This window comes from Acomys minous (genome assembly GCF_964271855.1).
Source record: "Acomys minous genome assembly, chromosome: 1".
Lineage (NCBI taxonomy): Eukaryota > Metazoa > Chordata > Mammalia > Rodentia > Muridae > Acomys > Acomys minous.
This window is the reverse complement of record NC_140483.1, coordinates 69,106,397-69,126,529: the sequence shown is the minus strand read 5'-3', so window position 1 is coordinate 69,126,529 and position 20,133 is coordinate 69,106,397. Positions and strand designations below refer to the sequence as shown.

At 47.8% G+C, this 20,133-nt stretch overlaps 1 protein-coding gene across 3 annotated transcripts in view; it reads right to left on the bottom strand.

Annotated features, from left to right (window-relative positions):
• Positions 1–1,259: 1,259 nt before the first annotated feature.
• CFAP221 (cilia and flagella associated protein 221) overlaps positions 1,260–20,133 on the bottom strand; it is an 82,419-nt gene continuing 63,545 nt past the window's right edge. For 2 of the 3 annotated variants that reach the window (XM_084783433.1, XM_084783432.1), the window contains exons 18-24: positions 19,887–19,994; positions 19,450–19,581; positions 18,040–18,198; positions 15,550–15,641; positions 9,203–9,295; positions 3,222–3,317; positions 1,261–1,480 (exon numbers count right to left, since the gene is read on the bottom strand). In XM_084783433.1, coding sequence (XP_084639559.1) covers positions 1,372–1,480; positions 3,222–3,317; positions 9,203–9,295; positions 15,550–15,641; positions 18,040–18,198; positions 19,450–19,581; positions 19,887–19,994 — 789 coding nt within the window. In that variant the 3' untranslated portion in view covers positions 1,261–1,371. Of the gene's footprint in view, positions 1,481–3,221; positions 3,318–9,202; positions 9,296–15,549; positions 15,642–18,039; positions 18,199–19,449; positions 19,582–19,886; positions 19,995–20,133 lie in introns of all 3 variants that reach the window. The other variant, XM_084783434.1, reaches the window with a different exon arrangement.

Below are 20,133 nucleotides of genomic sequence, written 5' to 3'. Positions count from 1 at the left end.
GGTCTAAGGTAGTAAATTCTAAGTAGGGTGAGATAGGGGCAGTAAATTCGGGGGGTGGGGTCGAGATGGAGGCTAGTGGGGAATTTTTAACTTGTTCCTCTCAGTTTGCTGCTACTTTGTTTGCTCTTGTTATCAGCCTGCAATACTTAACTTGCTTGCTCAGCTGACAACACTATTGTCATGATAGCTAAGTCCAAGCCACTTGGAATCTTATATTTCCTTAGCTAATAATGAAACACCATTTCCTTAGCTAATAATGAAACACGATTTCCTTAGCTAATGTCACTGCTGAGTTCAGGCCATCTAGAATCTTACATGTGCGTGCATGCATGCATGTGTGTGCATGCGTGTGTGCGTGCGTGCGTGTGTGTGTGTGTGTGTGTGTAAGCCAGTCACCAGCCTCAGGTGTAATTCTCTGGGACACTGTCTACATAGTTTTCTGAGACAGGGTCCCTCACTAGCCTAGAACTCACCAAGTAGGCTAGGCTGGCTGCTCAGTCAGCCCAGGGATCTCCCCACTTCCCCTGTCTCTTGCCCACCAGCTTCAGGATTAGAAGTGTGTACCGTTATACTCAGCATTTCATGCTTGTAAAGTGGGCACTTTATTGACTGAACCATCTATCACCCCAGTCTTTGGCCCTTAGTCCCTCGTCTCTCGGAGACTCTTGCGTTGGGGGTTGGTCTGCTGTATTTTGATGCTAATTAATAAAATGCCATCACTTGGGCAGGGCAAATGAGATAGGTGTGGCTAAAGTTCCTGGGCTTGGAGAGACAGATAGAACCGTGGGAAGAAGAAGAGAGACCTGAGGAGATGGGAGGAGAAGGTCTCGCCATCATGGGTTAGATGGAAGAGAAGCGCATGACTGGCGTGATTTGGGATTACGGATGGGAGGTAGCTTGATAGAAGTTATTAGAAGCAGATGGCATGGGATTGAGGCAGGGATCCCATGCCTGCCCCACTATGGGAAGTAGTTTAGAGGATTGATACCTGCCCTGCCCCAGGTTAGCTAAGGCTATTTTAAAATATTAACAAGTGTCTGTGTCTTGATTGATTGTTAGCGGGTTATACTGCCATAATAATAAAATGACAGGCCTGATAAACAATTATTAGGCCATACTGGTAATTTAAAAAAAAAAAAACACTGTTGCTGCGGTCAGGAAGGCTTTGGTCCAGCACAAAGTCTTGCACTAAGAATCTCCCAGCTTTGCCACCCTAACAATGTATTTTTATTTTCAGAAAGAAAAGTTATAGCTTAAAAATCAAGACATCCACATTTCAATTCTCATCTCTAGAAACTTTAATTCCAAAAATAGCTTGAATGTAAATGGACTCAGAGGCCCTCAGGCGGGGGACGGACACACCAGCGACCTTTATTCTAGAATCAAGTACGTGTTGAGGGCTTTGCTCCGCAGAAGCTTCATCTCCTCCAGCACCCTTTCTCCCACCTTCTCTTGGGACTGGGCTGAGTCTTTGACATCCCTAGATGTTGGGGACACAACAAAGATCCACTAAGACACTTATTAAAACATCCAAGTCAAGCTGGGTGGTGGTGGCGGCGGCGGCGCACGCCTTTAATTCCAGCCCTCCGGAGGGCAGAGGCAGGTGGATCCCTGTGAGTTCGAGGCCAGCCTGGTCTACAATGTGAGTTGAGAACAGCCAAGGCTACACAGAGAAACCCTGTCTCAAAAAACAAAACAAACCAAACAAACAAAAAAAGAAACAACAACAACAAGTCAAGACACCTAGATGGCTCCGTGGGTAACAGCAACTATCCTAAGGCTGATGACCCGAGTTCCATCCCTGGTACCTACATAGTGGAAGGAGAGAGACAAGTTGTACTTGCTGCCCTGCCTTGAGAGGGGGGTTTGATTCCTAGGACCCACATCATGGAAAGAGAGAACCAACACACACACACACACACCACCTCCGGTCATCCCTGACACAGGGTACAGGTGAAATGAGGAACCAGTCACAGACCCTACAAGATGCTGCCTCAATGCTCAGTCGGCAATAGCTATGTTTGCATTCATGTGTGTGGATGTGTGAGTGCCTGTCTATGTGTGTGTGTGTATGTGTGTGTGTGTGTGTGTGTGTGCGCGCGCGAGAGTGCATGTGCATGCGTGCGTGCGTGCGTGCGTGCGTGCGGGCGTGTGTGTGTGTGTGTGTGTGTATGTGTGTGTGTGTGTAAGCCAGAGCCTCATGTTGGCTATCTTCCTTGGGGCTCTTTGCCTTATATTTTTGAGGCAGGGGCTCTCACTGGACCTGGAGCGCACTGATTCAGTTAAGCTGGCCAACTAGCCCTAGCAACCCTCCTGTCTCTGGTTCCCGGGTGCTGAGATTACAGGCACACACTATCATGCCTTGCTCCCCCCCCCTTTTGAAACAGGGTCTCTCTATGTAGCCCTGGCTATCCTGATATTTATTATGTAGACCAGGGTGGCCTTGAATTTACATAGATCCTCTACCTCTCAACTGCTGGGATTATAGGCCTGTCCCACCAACGTCCAATTTGCCTCTTTAAAAACAAAACAAAACAAAACAAACCATAGGTTCTGGGGGTTCAAATTTGGGTTCACGTGCCTATTCAGTGAGCCCTGAACTGATCCTCCCATATCTGGATTCAAGTTTTAAAAATATTTTATTGTTATTAAAAGAATATGTGTAGGGCCAGGTGTGGTGGCACACACCTTTAATCCCAGTACTTGGGAAGCAGAGGCAGGTGGATCACTGTGACTTGGAGGCCAGTCTGGTTTACAAAGTGAGTCCAGGACAGACAAGGCTACACAGAGTAACCCTGTCTCAAAAAAATACATATATATATATGTGTGTGTGTGTGTGTGTGTGTGTGTGTGTGTGTGTGTAATTGTGTGTGGGCTTGTGTGTGTAAATGTGGTGTCCAAAGGGCAGAAGAGCTCATTGGATCCCCAGGAGCTGGAGGTACAGGCAAGCCTTGAGCTGCTGTGTGTGCTGGGCACTGAACTCTGGGAGAGCAGTTTGCGCTCTTAACCTCTGAGACATCAGCCCTGTGGACTCGGTTTTTAAAGGCTGACTTGCTAAAGCGTTTGAAGGAGATGAGCGCGTATAAATGGCAACATTCATTGGAATATTTTCAGAGCTGGAGCCATGCCTGTGCCAGCGCTTGGCACGCTTACTCAGACGTGACGACAGCTCTGACCGCCACCCAGGACAGATCTTATCCCAGGCAGAAAGGCCCACTTACTTCTCCTTGTTGGCTTCCCTGTGGTCCGGAATGGGGAATTCCACTTGGATCATTTCTGGAGTCAGCATGATGTCTATGCTCTGCTCACAGAGGTCTCTGGGAAGGAAGAAGACACTGAGTGGCAATGTCGGATCTTTCTCCGAATTCTGCCGAGTCCGTGTGCAGAGAGGCGGAGGGCAGGCGCACGCACCGCCCCGCCAGCCAGTGGTGCTGAGGGGCAGATGGTTATAACCGAGGACTAAAAAAGCTGCTTTTAAAAGGGGGAGTCACAGATTTCAGGCTCCTTTCAAGCGCACCTGGCATGTTTATCCATGGAGGACCTCGGCATTTAGCCTGTGTCTCCACAGTAAAGAAGCCCAAATGGTTTCGTAAGGTTGGATTCATCTGATGATGTAGGTCCTCCGGACACAATGGGATTAAAATAGATCTAAAGCCATGGATAACTAGAAAGTCCACAGCTGCTGGGAAATCAAACAGTGTGTTTCTTTGACATTTTTATTTTTAAAAATCAACATATGATACATTAAGTACTATTATGCATTTTAGAGCAAAGTGTCTTTTTGTGGTGCTCCTTATCTCTTGCCACCGCTGCGTCCCCCTTATCGCCTTCCCACTCTAGACCAATTCCTCTTTCACATCCCATGTGTCTTGTCACCTAATGCCCCCTGCTTCCTCATTACCTATCATTACCCTCTGTGTCTCCTCTCTGGATTTTTAAGCTTTACCCACATGGAAGCAGGCGTGAATGTGTGTATGTGCACGCTCTAGGTTAGGATCTGCATGTGAGAGAAAACATTTTTCCTCTTTCTGAGTTTGGGTTACCTTGTCAACTGTCTATTTATAAATAGTCTTTGTTTGTTTGTTTGTTTTTGTTTTTTTTTCTTCTCTCTCTCTCTCTTTCTGAGACAGGGTCTCTCTGTGTAGCCTTGGCTGTCCTGGACTCGCTTTGTAGACCAGGCTGGCCTCGAACTCACAATGATCCACCTGCCTCTGCCTCCTGAGTGCTGGAATTAAAGGCGTGGGCCACCACGCCTAGCTCATTTTTTGATTTTTTTCAAGACAGGGTTCTCTGTGTAGCCTTAGCTATCCTGGACTTGCTGTGTAGACCAGGCTGGCCTCGAACTCACAGCAATCCACCTGCCTCTGCCTCCCGAGTGCTGGGATTAAAGGTGTGCGCCATCATGCCAGGCTTTCTAAATAGTTTTTAGTGAAGGAAATTCAAGTTTATTTCTCCGTCTCTCTGTCTCTGCCGTGGTATGCATGTGGAGGTCATACCTTGCTTTCTGTCTTGTTTGAGACACCCAGGCTACCTGACCACTGACAGCCTAGCGACTTCTGTCGCCACCTTCTACCTTGCATTAACAATGCTCTAAGTTCAGACTTGCAGGACTGTGCTCAGCCTTTGTGAGGATTCTGGGGATCTAGATTCATGTCACCATGCTTATGTGCAATCGTGTTCCCTAAATAGCCACTGCCCCAGTTGGATCCAGTTTATTTGTATCTTCCAGTTGCTTTTTATAATTCAGGCTAATATGAAGCACCTCCCCCAAGGCCTCGTGTTGAAGGCTTGGTTCGCAGTACAGTGGGATTCTGTGGTGGGGACTTTTGAAATGTTGGTTCAGAAAGGGCTCAGACTTAATCAATGAGTTAATTCATTGATGATTAAGAATTGATGACATGGACCTGGAGAGACGGCTCAGCAGTTAAGGGCACTGACTGCTCTTTCAGAGGTCCTGAGTTCAATTCCCAGTAACCACATGGTGGCTCACAACCATCTATAATATGATCGATGCCCTCTTCTGGCCTGCAGGTGTACATGCAGGTAGAGCACTGTATACACAATAATACTTAAAAAAAAAAAAAAAGAATTGATGACATTCATGGGTGATGGGAACTGACTGGATAAAGCAGAGCACAGGTGGCACCCTTGTGAAGGGCGTACAATCCCCAGACACTTCCTGTTTCTCTTCTCTTGGCTTTCTGGCCACTGAGTCACGGGCTCCTGTCTCCCTGATGTTTCTAGCTTGTCCTGGGCACAGAGAAACAGACTCAACCAACCAGGGACCTTTGAAGCTGTGAGCCAGAGCAAACCCTTTCTTTGTGAAGGTGTTCTTTTTGGCTGTTTTGCCACAGTGATGAGAAAGTCTGGGTACCACTAGAATCTTTCTTTGAAGACTCTGTGTGTTGTGGGTCTTAGCTATAATGACTTAGCTTTGCCATGAGGCACTAAAGGACTTGATTAGTAACTTATGTGTTGCTATGGCAAAACGCCTGACAATAGCAACTAAAGAAAGGATAGGTTTGTTTTGGCTCACAGTTCAAGGGCTCACAGTCCATCATGGCGGCAGGGGTGGCGTGGTGTGGGAAGGTCAAGTGGCAGGAACTTGAGGCAGCTGGCTCTGCACTCAGGAAGCAGCGGGAGGTGAGGGCTGGTGTTCAGCTTGCTTTTTACTTTTATTCAGCCCGGGTCCCCAGCACACTGAATGAAGCCACCCATATTTACGGTGGTACCTCAATTAGCACAATCTGGAAATTCCCTCATAGCTATGCCCAGTTGACTCTTTCATAATTCTAGATCCTGTCAAGTTCATAACCAAGGCCTAACCATTATAGGAAGCATAGAAAATACATGAATGAAGGGGGTGTGGCTGGTTACAACTAAACTTTATTTGCACATATGCAACAGGCTATGTTTGTACATGGGCTGCTGCTGGCTGACCTGTGGCCTGTTGTTGGCTGGTTAAACTGGGTTACTGACTGCCCGGGTTTTAGCTGGAGAAAGTGGGGAGTGAGTGTGTGGAGGAGACACACTTACCTTGGAAGGCATCTTCACAGGTAGCCTACACATTATCTGCTGGTGTCCCAGTTAAGTGTGGGGCATGGGTGCAAGAAAGGCTGGGGAAATTTAGCTTTGGTTTCAAATAGTCTATGTTTGTAGGAGAAAAGGTCAAAGTGAAATGCTCCCAGCAATGAAGGCAGCGATAGCTTCAAAGCTTGGATTCACAAACAGGAACAGCGTATCTAGCCACTGCTCATGCGCAGAGGAGGCCCTGACAATGTCCTGTTAGAGCTGGGGAAATGGCTGCACTGGGAGCATGAGGACCCGAGTTCTAGCCTCTGCACCCAAGTAAAGAGCTGGGTGTGGTGGCAGGAACTTGTAATCCCAGCGCTGGGGAGGGAGGGGCAGGTGGCTCCTGGACCTTGCTGGCCAGCCAGCCCACTGTGAGTTCCAGGTCCCATGAGAGTCCCTGTCTGAGAACACAAGGCAGAAAGTGACCAAAGAACTACACTTCAGGTTGACCTCTGGTCTCCACATGACCCCACACACGCACACATGTACGTGTGCACTCGTGTGCATCCCTGACATGTGAGCATACTGCCCCTCCCACATGAAATAGCCTTGAAAGCTGCAAAAAGCTGTCATAGTGCCATATAGGTGAGAGTGAGCATTTATTACACACTGGTGAGATTGCAGACATTAGCCCCTATTGGCAGCTTCCTCATCTCCATGGGGGCTGGGCGGGGGCAGGGAGGATAACAATAAGACCTTATTGTGGGCCTCCCATGAACTGCCTGATGAACATTTATTGCTTGGGAGTTGTTATATTCTGATTTTTTAGCTTCCTCCTTAGCATCGTATTGTCTCATTTAATTCTGATACTCTACTCCCGTGCAGTGGGTACCATTTCAAGGGTGAGGAAACTGAGTCACAACAGTGTGCACGTGAGTGATGAGCGGAGGAAGGGCTGGTCCTGCTCGGGTCTGCTCTCTCCTTAAACAGCCAGACAGGACTCTTTGTCAGCCTGAAGCAAATAGGGACCATCCCACCGTGTCTGCAGCAGTCTCAAGAAAGGCTCTCCTACGTGGTCCAGTAAGATGGCTCAGCAGCTAAAGGTGCTCACCACAAAGCCTGGAGAACTGAGTTTGATCCCCGGAACCCACACGATGCAAGGAGAAAACTGACTTCTGCAAGTTGTCCTCTGGCCATCTCATGAACACCTGGGCAAATGTGAGTGTACACACACACACACACACACACACACACACACACACACACACACACACACACACACACACTTTCCCCCCCAAAAAAAGCAAGGGCCAGGCTAGGCATGGTGGCACATGCCTTTAATCCCAGCACTCAGAAGGCAGAGACAGATGGCACTCTGAGTTCAAGGCCAGCCTGGTCTACAGAGAGAATTCCAGGACAGCCAGCGTGACACAAAGAAACCCTGTCTCAAAAAACCAAAACCAAAACAGAAACAAAAAAGGAAAGGCCTTGTACTGCGTCTCGGGTAGAACTTTCAATCTTCCTATGTAGATCTCGCTTCCAAGTGTGCATGCTCAAGTTCTGCCAACTCTCAGAGTACGTGGGCAGGTGTCAGAGGAATTGGCTACATGCCTCGGATATTTAGGATTTGGCTAATTGTTTATTTTTCACGGAAATGTGCTGAAACTATCAATATAGTATGTGTTGATTAGAGAAAGAAAGAGTTTGTCACAAGCAATTACTTTTGAGCACGTACTAGGTAAGAGGTACTTTGCCTGGCAAGGATGAGCTGTTTCCCGTGCTCAGCAAGGCTGGCATGGACGCTGGCCTCTGACACGGGTGAATGGTTCTCAGTGGCTGGGTTATCAGGGTCTCTTTGCTTCATTGTAACTTAAGGTATAATTCAGAACAGGAATGTGTGGGTTGGTTAAGAGTAAAAATGAGGGCTGGGCAGATGGCTCAGTCTATAAAGTGTTCACTGCATGCAGACCTGAGTTCAGTCGCCAGAAACCAGGGTGTAGTAATGCACGCTCGTGATGCCAGCACTGGGGAGACAAGAGACAGGTGGGTTCCGGGGCTCGCTGGCCAACCAGCCTAGCTCAACTGGTAAGCTCCAGGCCAGTGAAAGATCCTGTTTTAAACAACCACAAACATGCTTAGAAGAACAGCAAAGGATGGCCTCTGGCCTTCACATGCATGTGCAAACACACGCATGCACACGTGCACGCGGAGAAAAAAAAGTGATGCCCATCAACAAAGAAGCGTTTGCAGAGAGGGCGGCGGCAGGTGATGCAGCTAAAGTGTCACACCGAAGGACTCACAGTACAGAAAATGCTCTGGGGCCTGACCTGAGCCGTGCCTGGCTCGTATCTCCAGTTCTCCTGTCTGCTGCTGGGCTTCTAGCTGGATTTAAGGACGCATGCTCACTAGCTGTTGGACTTTTACAATTAGTAAAAGGAAATGCAGCCACCTTGCTCCTAGTTTATATTCCTTGTGCATACGTGAGTGTGCATGTGCTCGTGGTATTTGTGTCTCTGTGCATGCACTAAGAATCCTGAGGTCAATGTCCGGTGACTTTCTCTATTTCTATGTTATTATTCTTTGAGACGGGGTTCTTCATCGAACCTGGAACACACCGACACAGCTAGACAGGCTGCTGTGTGGGCACCAAGGATCTGATCGTGTCCATGACCCCAGCACTGGGGTTGCACGTATGTGCCACTGTGGCTGACTTTTTTTTCTAGTTATGAGTGTTTGCCTGCATGCATGATATGTACACATGTGTGCATGGATCCCCCAAACTGGAGTCACAGGTGTCTGCGAGCAGTCACGTGGGGTCTGAGAGTCAAACCTGGGTCCTCTGCAGGAACAGCCAGTGCTCTTAATTGCTGAGCCATCTCTCCAGGCCTGTGTCTGGTGTTTTGCATGTGTGCTGAGGAAGTGAAGCTGGTCTTCACGATTGTGTGTCAATCACATTATTAACTGAGCCATCTCCCCGGTTCCTCACATCTCAGACATCCGGGATGCTCGATTTTGCACCAGGAGGTGACAGTCTCATCTCCCAGGGGCACAGTTGGGCATCAGACTTATCTGTCTCTTTTGAGTACACATTCAGGTGCTGTGTGTTCTTCCACAATCCCTCACAGCACCTCACATGGAAACACAACACCTTACACACCAAATGCCCCCAAAGCTAAAGTCAGAAAAATACCGCTCAGTAGTTTCCAGTCTGTCTTCTTCTGGTAAGGCGTCCAGTGGGGCAGGGGCATCTATAGGCAGCATCACAGAACTATACCAGTCACTTCTGTGGAAAATGACACAAACAGTGAGGACCACAGATGCACCAGCATTCACACTGGCTTCTATGTGATGTGCTGTTTTGTTTTGTTTTGTTGACACGGGGATTGCTTCAAACTCACACTTAGCTGAGGATGATCTTGAACTTCTGATCTTTCTGCCGCTACCTCTTAAGTGCTGGGGTTACAGGCATATGACACATTGGTATGTCTGGTTTATACTGTGTTGGGGATGGTACCCAGGGCTTTGGGCGTGTTAGGCAAGTAACCTACTAACTGAGCTACATTCTGAGCCCCTATATGTATAGTGTAGTATGTAGTGTGTGCATATGTATGTGCATGGTTGCACGTGTGTGGGCACATGTAGATTTGTATGCACATTTGTGTGGAGCCCAGAGGTTGATTTCAGGTGCCTTCCTTTTTCATCCTCTACCTTATACATGGAAATGGGGTCTCTCGCTGAGCCCAGAACTCATTGATCTGGTGAGGATCCCTTGACTCTGCCTCCCAAGTGCTGGGATTAGGCTCATACCAGCTTGCCCAGCATCTCCATGGGTGCGGGGGATTCAAACTCTTGTCCTGGTGCTCACACGACAAAACACTTTACTCATTTATAGCCACCTTCCCTGCCTCTAGAAATGTAAATTATTATTTAAAAAAGGCTTGAGCATTGAAGGCATTAAAATAGGTGAGATAAAGAGTTTGGCTTCGTTTTTTGTTGTTGTTGTTTGTTTGTTTGTTTATTTTTTTGTTTTTTTGAGATAGGGTTTCTCTGTGTAGCCTTGGCTGTCCTAGACTCACTTTGTAGACCAGGCTGGCCTTGAACTCACAGTGATCCGCTTGCCTCTGTCTCCCCAAGTGCTGGGATTAAAGGCGTGCGCCACCACTACTCGGGCTAAGGAGATTTTTTTTTTTTAAAGAACTTTTTGTGTAGTTCTGAGTTTGGGAAATGTACAAAGCAAAACTAAATCAGTAAGAAAGGGGAATTAAGAAGCCAAAAGGAAGTCAGGCAGTGGTGGTGCACGCATTTAATCCTAGCACTTGGAGAGACAGAGGCAGGTGGATCTCTGTGAGTTTGAGGCCAGCCAGGATTACACAGAGAAACTCTGTCTTGAAAAACAAAAACAAAAGCAAAAACAAGCAAACAAACAGAAGGAGGAGGAGGAGGAGGAAGAGAAGCAGCCAAAAGGAAACAAAAAAGTTAATTGCATAGTCACAATAGAGGGGAAGAAAGGATTAGAGGGATAGATTAGTGGTTAGGGTCCCTGGCTGCTCTCCCAGAGGACCTGAGTTCAGTTCCCAGCACCTATGCTGAGCGGCTAACAACCGCCTGTAGCTCCAGCTCCAGGACACCCTAGGCACATTCCCCACACAGATGAGCACACACACTCATAAACAAAACACACGCGGTTTAAAAAGAAAGAGAAAACAGGAAGAAAGGAAGAGAAAAGGGGAGAGAAGGTGGGAGGGAGGGGGAGAGGCTGGGGGAGGGGCAGAAAGGGGGGCATGAAGGTGGAGAGGGAGAGGGGCCTGGGGGTGAGGGGTGGGGATGGGACAGGAGGGATCAGGTGTGGGGAGGACGGAGGGAGGGAGCACTGAGAGAGGCAGCTGGAATGGAGGGAGCATCTCGGGAACAATCTGGAAACCTGGGGAAATTAGACTGTACCTCCCTCCCCTTTTGGTGTTAACTTTTTTTTTTTAATAATTGAAATGGGGACGGTGACTGGGTGCTTGAATTTGGGTTGCTTTGTCTCATTTTTGTGTCCTTGCTAAAGTACAAGTGATAACGAGTCACTTCCTGGCGTTCTTCTGAGTGGTTCACTTGCCTGTAAGATGGGTAAATTTGGAGATTACTAGACCCGAAAATTATTTGGGTGTTGTTCAAGCTTAGGTTTCACTGAAGTCTGTGGAGAGTGAGCATGTGCTTAGTCTGCTGGAGAGTAAAGCAATCAGTGAACTGCTTGTATGTGTGTGTGTGTGTGTGTGTGTGTGTGTGTGTGTGTGTGTGTATGTGTGTGTGTGTGTGTGTGTGTGTGTGTGTGTGTGTGTGTGAACGCATGCGCATGGATGTGTGCACTTGTCCATGTGGGTTCAATGTGCAAAGAGTGCGCATCCATGTGAGGCCAGGGTTTGACCACACATGTCTTCTCTGATTGCTCTATACCTTCATTTTTGAGACAGGAGCTTACAGATTTGGCTGGACTTTTTGCTCATGGGCTTCGGTGGCCACGCGTCCGCCTCCCACTACAGGGATTACAGAGACGCACTGCGGCTTCAGACCTGGGGCTCTGAACTCGGGTTCCCACGCCCCTTCAGTAAGCATTTATTATTATTTATGGAGTCATCTCCTCAACGCTGCTTTGATTCATACGACACAAAGTGACTCTGGTACAAAATGAGGCTGGTAAGATGGATCAACAGGTAAGGGTGCCCGCCACCAAGGCTGAGCCCGAGTTTAATCCTCTGATCCCACAAACTACAGCCTCCCCTCTGATCTCCACATGTGTACTTTGGCCTGCTCCATCCCCTCCAAGATTAAAAAAAGTACTTAAATGATTTGTGTTAAGGTTATTTTTATAAAATTGTGTTTGTTTCTCAGTTTCTCTCTTAACCTGGCTATCACACAAATGACCAAGATTCTTTTATGTTTGTTTAATAATAAGCTTCACAACACAATAACTGAGCAGTTGTTACTCTATTTTTAACCCTGTAAACTAATGGCTTCCTCCCAGCGTACAACCCAGAGAGCTTGCACTTAGTAGCTTTCCCTGCTCCAGCCCTCTCTCCTGATGTCTCCTGGACCTCTCCCATGGCTGAGTCCCCTACTTCCTCCTCCAACTCCTCCTCCCCTGGCTGGCAGGAAGTCCAGCCCTATTCTCTCCCCTGCTCAGCGATTGGCTGTAAGCTGCCTTACTGGCATACCGGGGGACAACAGGGGAGCAGAGTTTATACAACATTCAAGCAGGAGAGTCTCAGAACAAGGATTGCAACCAGATATGGGGGTGGGGGTACAGAAATCAGCATTTGAATTAACACAGTAACCGTACACCTACACATTTGGAATAAATAAATGCTAAATAGTCCCACAGCATGGCTTAACAGTACGCAAATAAATCTCAAGTTTAAAAGGCACAAGAGCAACCTCATAATTACCGGTCATTTACTCAAGCAAAATGACTTCAAAGTTGAAAGGTCATTAATAGATTCGCAGAACTTCCTGGAGACTCAAGGTGTCTGCTGCTAATTCCTACATAGAAACCCACTCCTAACGTGATGACGTGTGGAGATGGAACCATGGGAGCCTCACAGGATTAGAACCGTCAGGAAAGAAGCCCCAGAGATGCCTGGCTCCTCTGTTCCTCTGTCCTTGGGAGGTCACAGCAAGATGGCTCCTACCATCAAGCCTGATGCCATGGGTTTGATTCCTGGGACTCATACGGTAGGAAGAGAGGACAGACTCCTGAAAGCTGACCTCTGGTTTCCACATAAGTAATGTGGCTTAAGTGCACCCATACCCACGCACACGTGCACTGAAGGTAAATAAAGTAGAAAAGGCGATCTGTCCGTGAACCAGGAAGCAAGTCCCCACTAGACAAAATCTGCCTGGTGCCTTGACATATTAAGAAATATGTATGTTACTTATAACCCTATGGAGACCATATTATAGCACCCTGAAAGAATTAATACAGAATTCAGAAAAATAGTTGTCACTATTGTTTGTAGCTACTTTTAGAAACAACAGCATGACCTTCAATCCAATAGACCCATAATAAAAAATAAATAAAGATTTTTCTTTTGAGACAAGGCCTCATCTAGCCCAAGCTGGCCTTGAATTTAACTACGTAGCTGATAATAATTTAGAACTTGTGATTCTCCCGCCTGCACCTCCTGGTGCTGAGATTACAGATGAGCGCCCCCTTGTCTGGTGCCTACGATGCTGGGACCACGCCTACAGCTCTGTGTACGCGACACAAGGACTGTGCCAGCTGAGCTCACCCCCACCTGGGCCCTGCTCCTGATTTTTGAGCTATTATGCGATGGCAACTTATCTGAAATAAACTGGCCTCACAGACCATTCAGGCACAAGGAGCTAAAGGCAAGAATGTCATGGCAGGAGGATTTTCATTGATATGACCTTCATGTTTAATTCCCGGCTATTCCTTGCCACGGTGATCTCCTCCGGACTTCCCACTAAAAGAAGAGCTTTGGGAGATCTTTCCAAGGATGCTGCTTTGGAAAAATGAATTGGCTAATATTGAATACTTGGGACCCATGTATGTGAACAGTAGGTGCACTGGAGTTATGCCCCAGCGACCATATGGGTTTATATCAGGTGTGGTGTGGTGTGTGTGTGTGTGTGTGTGTGTGTGTGTGGAGTTATTGACTGTTACTGATGCAGGAAGACCCAGCCCATCATGGGTGGCTGTAGGCACCCACATTCTGTGGGCAGCAGGTCCCGAACTGTCTGAGAGGAGAAAGCTAGCTAAGAATAAACAAAAAGAGGCTCTATCCGGCCTCTGCTCTTGACTGTGGATGTGATGGTGCTTGAAGCATCTGTCCTGACTGCCCTGCAGTGATGGTATAACCTGAAATTGCAAGGCGAGTAAACCCTTTCTTCACAGCATCAGAAACGAAACTAGAATGATGGGAAAGAGAAGGATCCAGAGGGTCCTAGAAACCTACAAGAAGAGCATCGTGACGGGTGGATCTGGGCCCGGGGGGTCTGCTCAAACTACCGCACCAACCAAGGACAATACAAGCAGAAAACATCAAACCCCTACTCAGATCTAGCCAGCGGGCAGGACATTCTCCAGTTATGTGGAGAACGGGGGACTGACTCTGACATGAACTCTGGTGCCCCATATTTGACTACCTCTCCCTGGTGAGGAGGTGTGGTGGCACTCAAAGAAAGAATAAGCAGGCTGCCAAGATGAGACTTGACCATATAGTGGGGGGGGAGGTCCTCCTCGGTCATAGACCTAGGGGAGGGGAATAGGGTGAAAGCAGGCGTGGTAGCACATGCCTTTAATCCCAGCACTGGGGAGGCAGAGGCAGGCGGATCGCTGTGAGTTCGAGGCCAGCATGGTCTACAAAGCGAGTCCAGGACAGCCAAGGCTACACAGAGAGACACTGTCTCAAAAAAAAACCAAAAAAACAAAAAAAAACAAAAAAAGCAGGAGGGAGGGAGGAACGGGAGGATACAAGTGATGGGATAACAATTGAGTTGTAACCTCAATAAATTTATTAAATAAAAAAATGGAGACTAAAAAAAGAAAAAAGAAAAAAAGGTCAATTTGAAAGCGTTCCAGTCTTCATTCAGAATGAGTTGGTTTAGGGGGATGCTGCTGCCATCTAGTGGTGAGAGAATGAGTGCGGTTACCAAAAGCAAGGCATTTGCAACAGCCCAGCGAAGTTGTCCTCATAGCCTCTGTTTCACAATGAAGAAGATACGACATACGGGCCCAGGAAATGACTCAATAAAGTGTTTTCCACGCAAGCTTGTGGACCTGCATCTGATCCCAAGAACTCGAGTTCTAGCCTCCAGAACACACTTTTAAAAAGCTGGGGTTTTGGTGGCCAACACCTGCAATCCCAGAGTGGAGGAGGCAGAGACGGGAGGCTCCCCAGTCTCGTGGTTGGCTATACTAGTGGGACCAGCTAGCTCCAGGTGCTAACGAAAGACCGTATCTCAAAATACATATAAAAAGGGGGAGAAGGGGGAAAGCGGGAAGGAGGGAGGAGCGGGAGGATACAAGTGAGGGGATAACAATTGAGTTGTAGTCTGAATAAATTAATTAAAAAAATAAGTTAAAAAATAAAAATAAATAAGAGAAGTTGCAGTTTCAAATGAAGATTCCCAAGACTGTCTTCTGGCCTCCATCAGCACGTGTGTGCATGGACATGTGTAACTGTACACACGCGCGCGCGCGCACACACACACACGCCAAAAAGAAAAAATGGACAATGAATATCTCAGCAGAATTATATGACCAGCCAGTCAGTTCTCTATCTGTGCTGGAGCCCTGGCAACTAACAGCATCGCATTACTGTTAAAAGCTATGTCTAACTAAGATACATTTAAAACAAGAAAATCAGCCAGCTCTCATTGCATCCCCTTGGTCGGCAAGCCCCTCCCTCACGCTTTGAAACGCTGATTGGTCACTGCCGGCCTTTGAGCCCAGGTCTCCCAGCCTCCATAATCGACCTCGCAAGCGTGCCCTGGCGGGGGTGGGTGGGTGGGGGCAGCAGCTTCCTGGCTTACCTCTGAGCGGCTTCCAGCCTAGGGTAGTCGGAGAAGGAGGAGAACACCAGGGGCTGGAACCTCTTCCAGTTCATGATTCCAGGAATTATATCCTGTGGTGAAAGACGGTCGGGGTGGGATGTGAAAAGGAAGTGTTAGGCGGCTGTGAGGGCTACTGTTGACTATCGACTCGACCGCAGCCTGCACAGTCGCCTAGGGGACAGACCTCTGGGAATGCCTCTGAGGGTTTTTTAAAGTTGCGTGAGTTGGGGCTGGAGAGATGGCTCAGTGGTTAAGAGCACTGTCTGCTCTTCCAGAGGTCTTGAGTTCAATTCCCAGCAACCATATGGTGGCTCACAACCATCTATAATGTGATCTGATGCCCTCTTCCGCCTGCAGATGTACATGCAGGCAGAGCACTGTATACATAATAATAAATAAATAAATCTTAAAAAAAAAAAAAGTTGGACGAGTTGAAGTGCGAAGGCCCATCTTAATGGTGGGCGGGCCCATCCCATGGGCTGGATAGAAAGGCGGAAGTGAGTTGAGCCTCAGCACCCTTCCCTCCCTGCTTCCTGCTTCCCGATGGTGGATGTCATGTGACCAGCTGCCTTGTGTTCTTGTCTTCCTGCCTTAAAATGCTTATCCCAGGCTGGGTGTGGTGGTGGCACATGCCTTTAATCCCAGAATTCGGGAGTCAGAGGCAGGTGGATCACTGTGAGTTCGAGGCCAGCCTGGTCTACAAAGTGAGTCCAGAATAGCCAAGGCTAAACAGAGAAACCCTGTCTCAAAAAAAAAAAAACAAAAAAAACCAAAAAACACCACAACAACAACAACAAAAAGACGCTTTTCCCAAGTGCTTTGCTATAGGACCAAGAATAACTAGCAAAGGTGTGTCTTAGCCTTCTCTTCATTCAGCGGACTAGTTTGAAGTTCCAAAAGCTTGGCTCCAAATATATTCTTTTGTTAAGCGTGACTGACGTTCTCTGAAGCAAAGGCAGTTGCTCCAGTTCAGGAGATGTGGTGATGAATGAGGGCAGGTGTGGCCTTCCAGTCTTTCTGCCAGATGTAAAAGTGATGCTGATGCAAGGCTCAAAGAGGATGGGCAGTGCTCAGGCAGGGGGCACAGTGCAGGGGAACCACTCCCATAGGACGGAGCTATTAGGCCACCAGCAGTTGAGCCGAGTGCAGGGACCATGATGGGGGTGGTGCCTGTGGCTAGAGAGGTAGGCAGGTCACCAAGGGACTTGAGGGCCAGGCCAGTGGAGTCACTCTTTGGGCAATGGATACACATTGAGGATGTCTGTGTGTGTGAGAGAGAGAGAGAGAGAGAGAGAGAGAGAGAGAGAGAGAGAGAGAGAGAGAGAGAGAGAGAAAGAGAGAGAGAGAGAGAGAGAGAGGAGAGAGAGGGGGGGTGGGGAGAGAGAGATGTCACAAGCCAATGTCCCTGTCTTCCTCAATCATCAGACCCGGGGCTTGTAGATTTGGCTACAGCAGCTAGCCAATAGCCTGCAGGAATCCAGCTGTTCCCGTCTCCCTGCTATTGGGGTTACATGCCTGGGCCACCATGCCTGGATTTGTGTGGGCCCTGGAGATCTGAACTCAGGTCCTTGAGCTTGTAGGGGCAGGCACTTTACTGACTGAGCCATGTCCACAGTCTCCTGACCCAACCGAGGCCTTACAAGCCAGATCAGAAGGTTCTTTTGGCAGCTCGGACGTGGTGGCAGTGGTGACTCAAGGTGGAGATGAGGGAGGAGCTATGGTTATGTAAGGCTTAGGATGGTTGCATATGGGAGCGTTCAGCAAGGATAGTGTGAGTTCTGTGCCCGGTGAACCAAAGGGCAAGTGGTCGATATTTGTATATTAGAGGGTCCCCCACAGTCAGGAGGAAGCCAGAGCCTGGGTACCACATGATTATTTTCATATGGTTGGAATATTAGTAAGTAATAACTTCCGCTTTCAGTCAAAATGAGTGAGGGTGTTGGTAAAAGTGCAGCAGACAGCAGAAAGGTGGGGAGAGACGGGGTGACACTGAGAACAGTCCTGTCTCAGCATCTGCCACTGTGAGGACTGTGGTCACTATTCTTGGTCCATGGTGAAGGCTACAAGCCCTCTCCTCTTTTTGTTGTTTAAATTGTGTCTGTTTATTTTGAACATGTGTGTACATGTGCATGTACACATGCGTGCATGTGCTATTTGCATGTGTGCTCATGCATGTGCAGAAGTGTGTGTGTGAGAGTGTATGCGTGTATGCATGCGTATGCGCATGCACACAAGTTGTCAGAGGGCAACACGTGGGAGTCAGTGCTCTCTTTGGTGTCCTTCTACCATGTGGGTCCCAGGGATGGAACTCAGATCATCAGCCTTGGTGGCAAGCACCTTTACCCACTGAACCACCTTGCCAGCCTTGTCCTCTTTTTCTCAGTGCCAGCCGTTGCCCTCTCTCCCCGTTCTCTGCCCCTCTGCACAGTCCCTGGCCAGCTCTGCCAAGGGAGCCTGGGCTCACATTACCGTATGATGGAGAAACTCCTTTTGGGTGAGAGGAATGCTGGACCCCTGGTGGGACTCTTGGGTGAACTTGTACTTGGGGTGAGAGCACAAGTGGTAATCTATCAGAGTTTCTGCGTAGGTCAGAGGTTGCTTCACGGCAAACAGCCCTGGGTTGGGATTCTGTGGAAGAGAGGAAGACCAGATTGATGGTGTTTACCCGTCTCCATACCAGGCAGGGGACAGGCGGCAGCAATGCTCCCTGCGGCTCCCACTAGCACTAACAATGGGAACACATGTCAACTTTCCTAGCAAACTGGGGCACAAGAGCAGAACCTCACGGTTTTTTGTTTTTGTTTTTTTTCAGTATCTCATCTTCATATACACACTTTCCTGTTTAAGAGTTTTGTTAGGTGTTACACAGATTTGCTGACGTCATGAGGAAGTTGTCACTGAGATCACAGTTCGAGACTGCTTCTAGCCACGATCAATAAGGGGGGTTATTAAGTGAGCAGACTGCTTTTAAAGAGTGAATCTGTCTCTGGGTCTGCCTTAGTTTCTTTTCCTTGCAGTGTGAAAAAAAAATACTCTAACAGCTGGGTGTGGTGGTGCATGCCTGTAATCCCAGCACTCAGGAGGCAGAGTCAGGCGGATTGCTGTGAGTTCAAAGCCAGCGTGCTCTACAAAGCGAGTCTGGGACAGCCAAGGCTATACAGAGAAACCCTGTCTCGAAAAACCAATAAATAAATAAATAAATAAATAAAATAAAAAAAAAACTCCAACAATAGGAACATAAGAGAGAATGGGATTGTTTGGGCTCACATCAGCGGAGCAGTGCAGCTTGTCTGGAAGTCAAGGTGCCGTAACATAACATCCACAGTCAGAAGGCGGAGGGTGATGAGCACTCAGCTGGCTTAAAATGCCAAAGAGAAAACATATCCCAGGGCTGGGGTATAGCATGCATGCACTTGCTGAGCATGCATCAAGCCCTAGGTTCAATCCCCAGCACTACATGAAAATGGATATGGTGTTGCACACTTGTCATCCTGGTTCTTAGGAGGTAGAGGTGTGAGGGTTGGGAGTTCAAGGTCATCCTTGGCTACATCCCTATGTTTGAGGCCATCCCTGGGCTATGAGACATTGTTTTTTTTTTTAAATGGGGCTAGAAAAGGGGCTTCTTGCTTTACCATGAAAACTAGAGTTCAAATCCAAGCATCCATGTTGGAGAAACTCCAGATCCAAGATGGTCTCTCCATCCCCACCCTCTGGCTTACACACAAATAAATAACAAAAGTAAACTCAGATATTTAGTAAAGAAAAATTGAACTGAAACAAAGAAGGAACTATGTGTTCTACTCATGCTTATGTTTTCATGTAAGGTAATTGCTGAAATAAAGGAACACAGAGTGCAGGCACCTGCCAACTGGTACTTACAAAAACGTACAGAGGATCATATTCTACCGACATGGCTAAGCCCTCAGGTGGTTTCATACTCAAGATGGAGGACTTGGCAGAGAGCTCTGTGGTGTCCTGCTTATGTAGAGCTATGATGGTGGTGACTTCATCCTGCGTAAGGACCAAGCATGACCTGTTAGTCTTATCTCTTTTCTTAAAGATTTATCTACTTAACTTCCCATGCAGGAATGTTTGCCTGCATGTGTGTGCACCATATGCACACCTGTTGTATCCCCTCAAACTGGGATTGTAGGTGGTTAGGAGCCATCATATGGGTGGTGGGAACCCATCCTAAGTTCCCTTCAAGCGCAACCAATGCTCTTAACTACTTAGTCATCCCTTCAGCTCAATGGCTGTTAGTTTTGATGGTAGGACATGAGTAGTGAGGGCAGTTCTTGGAGCTGCAGATGCATTACCTCAGCACCTTGCTTAAGGGGCCGAGAAAGCTTCTGAAGTTTGTAATTTGTTGAGGACTTGCTGACAGAAAATTGTTGATATCCCTTGATTTTGTATATCTGAGGAACCTGAAAAATGAAAGAAGACAGCAGATTGGTGACACTGAAAAGCCTGCTTTGTACGGTTACTTCCTTCAAATGGAAACATTCCTTCCTGGAGGAAGGCTCCCTGAGGCTCAGGTAGTAAAGGAAACTCACAAGTCTCAAG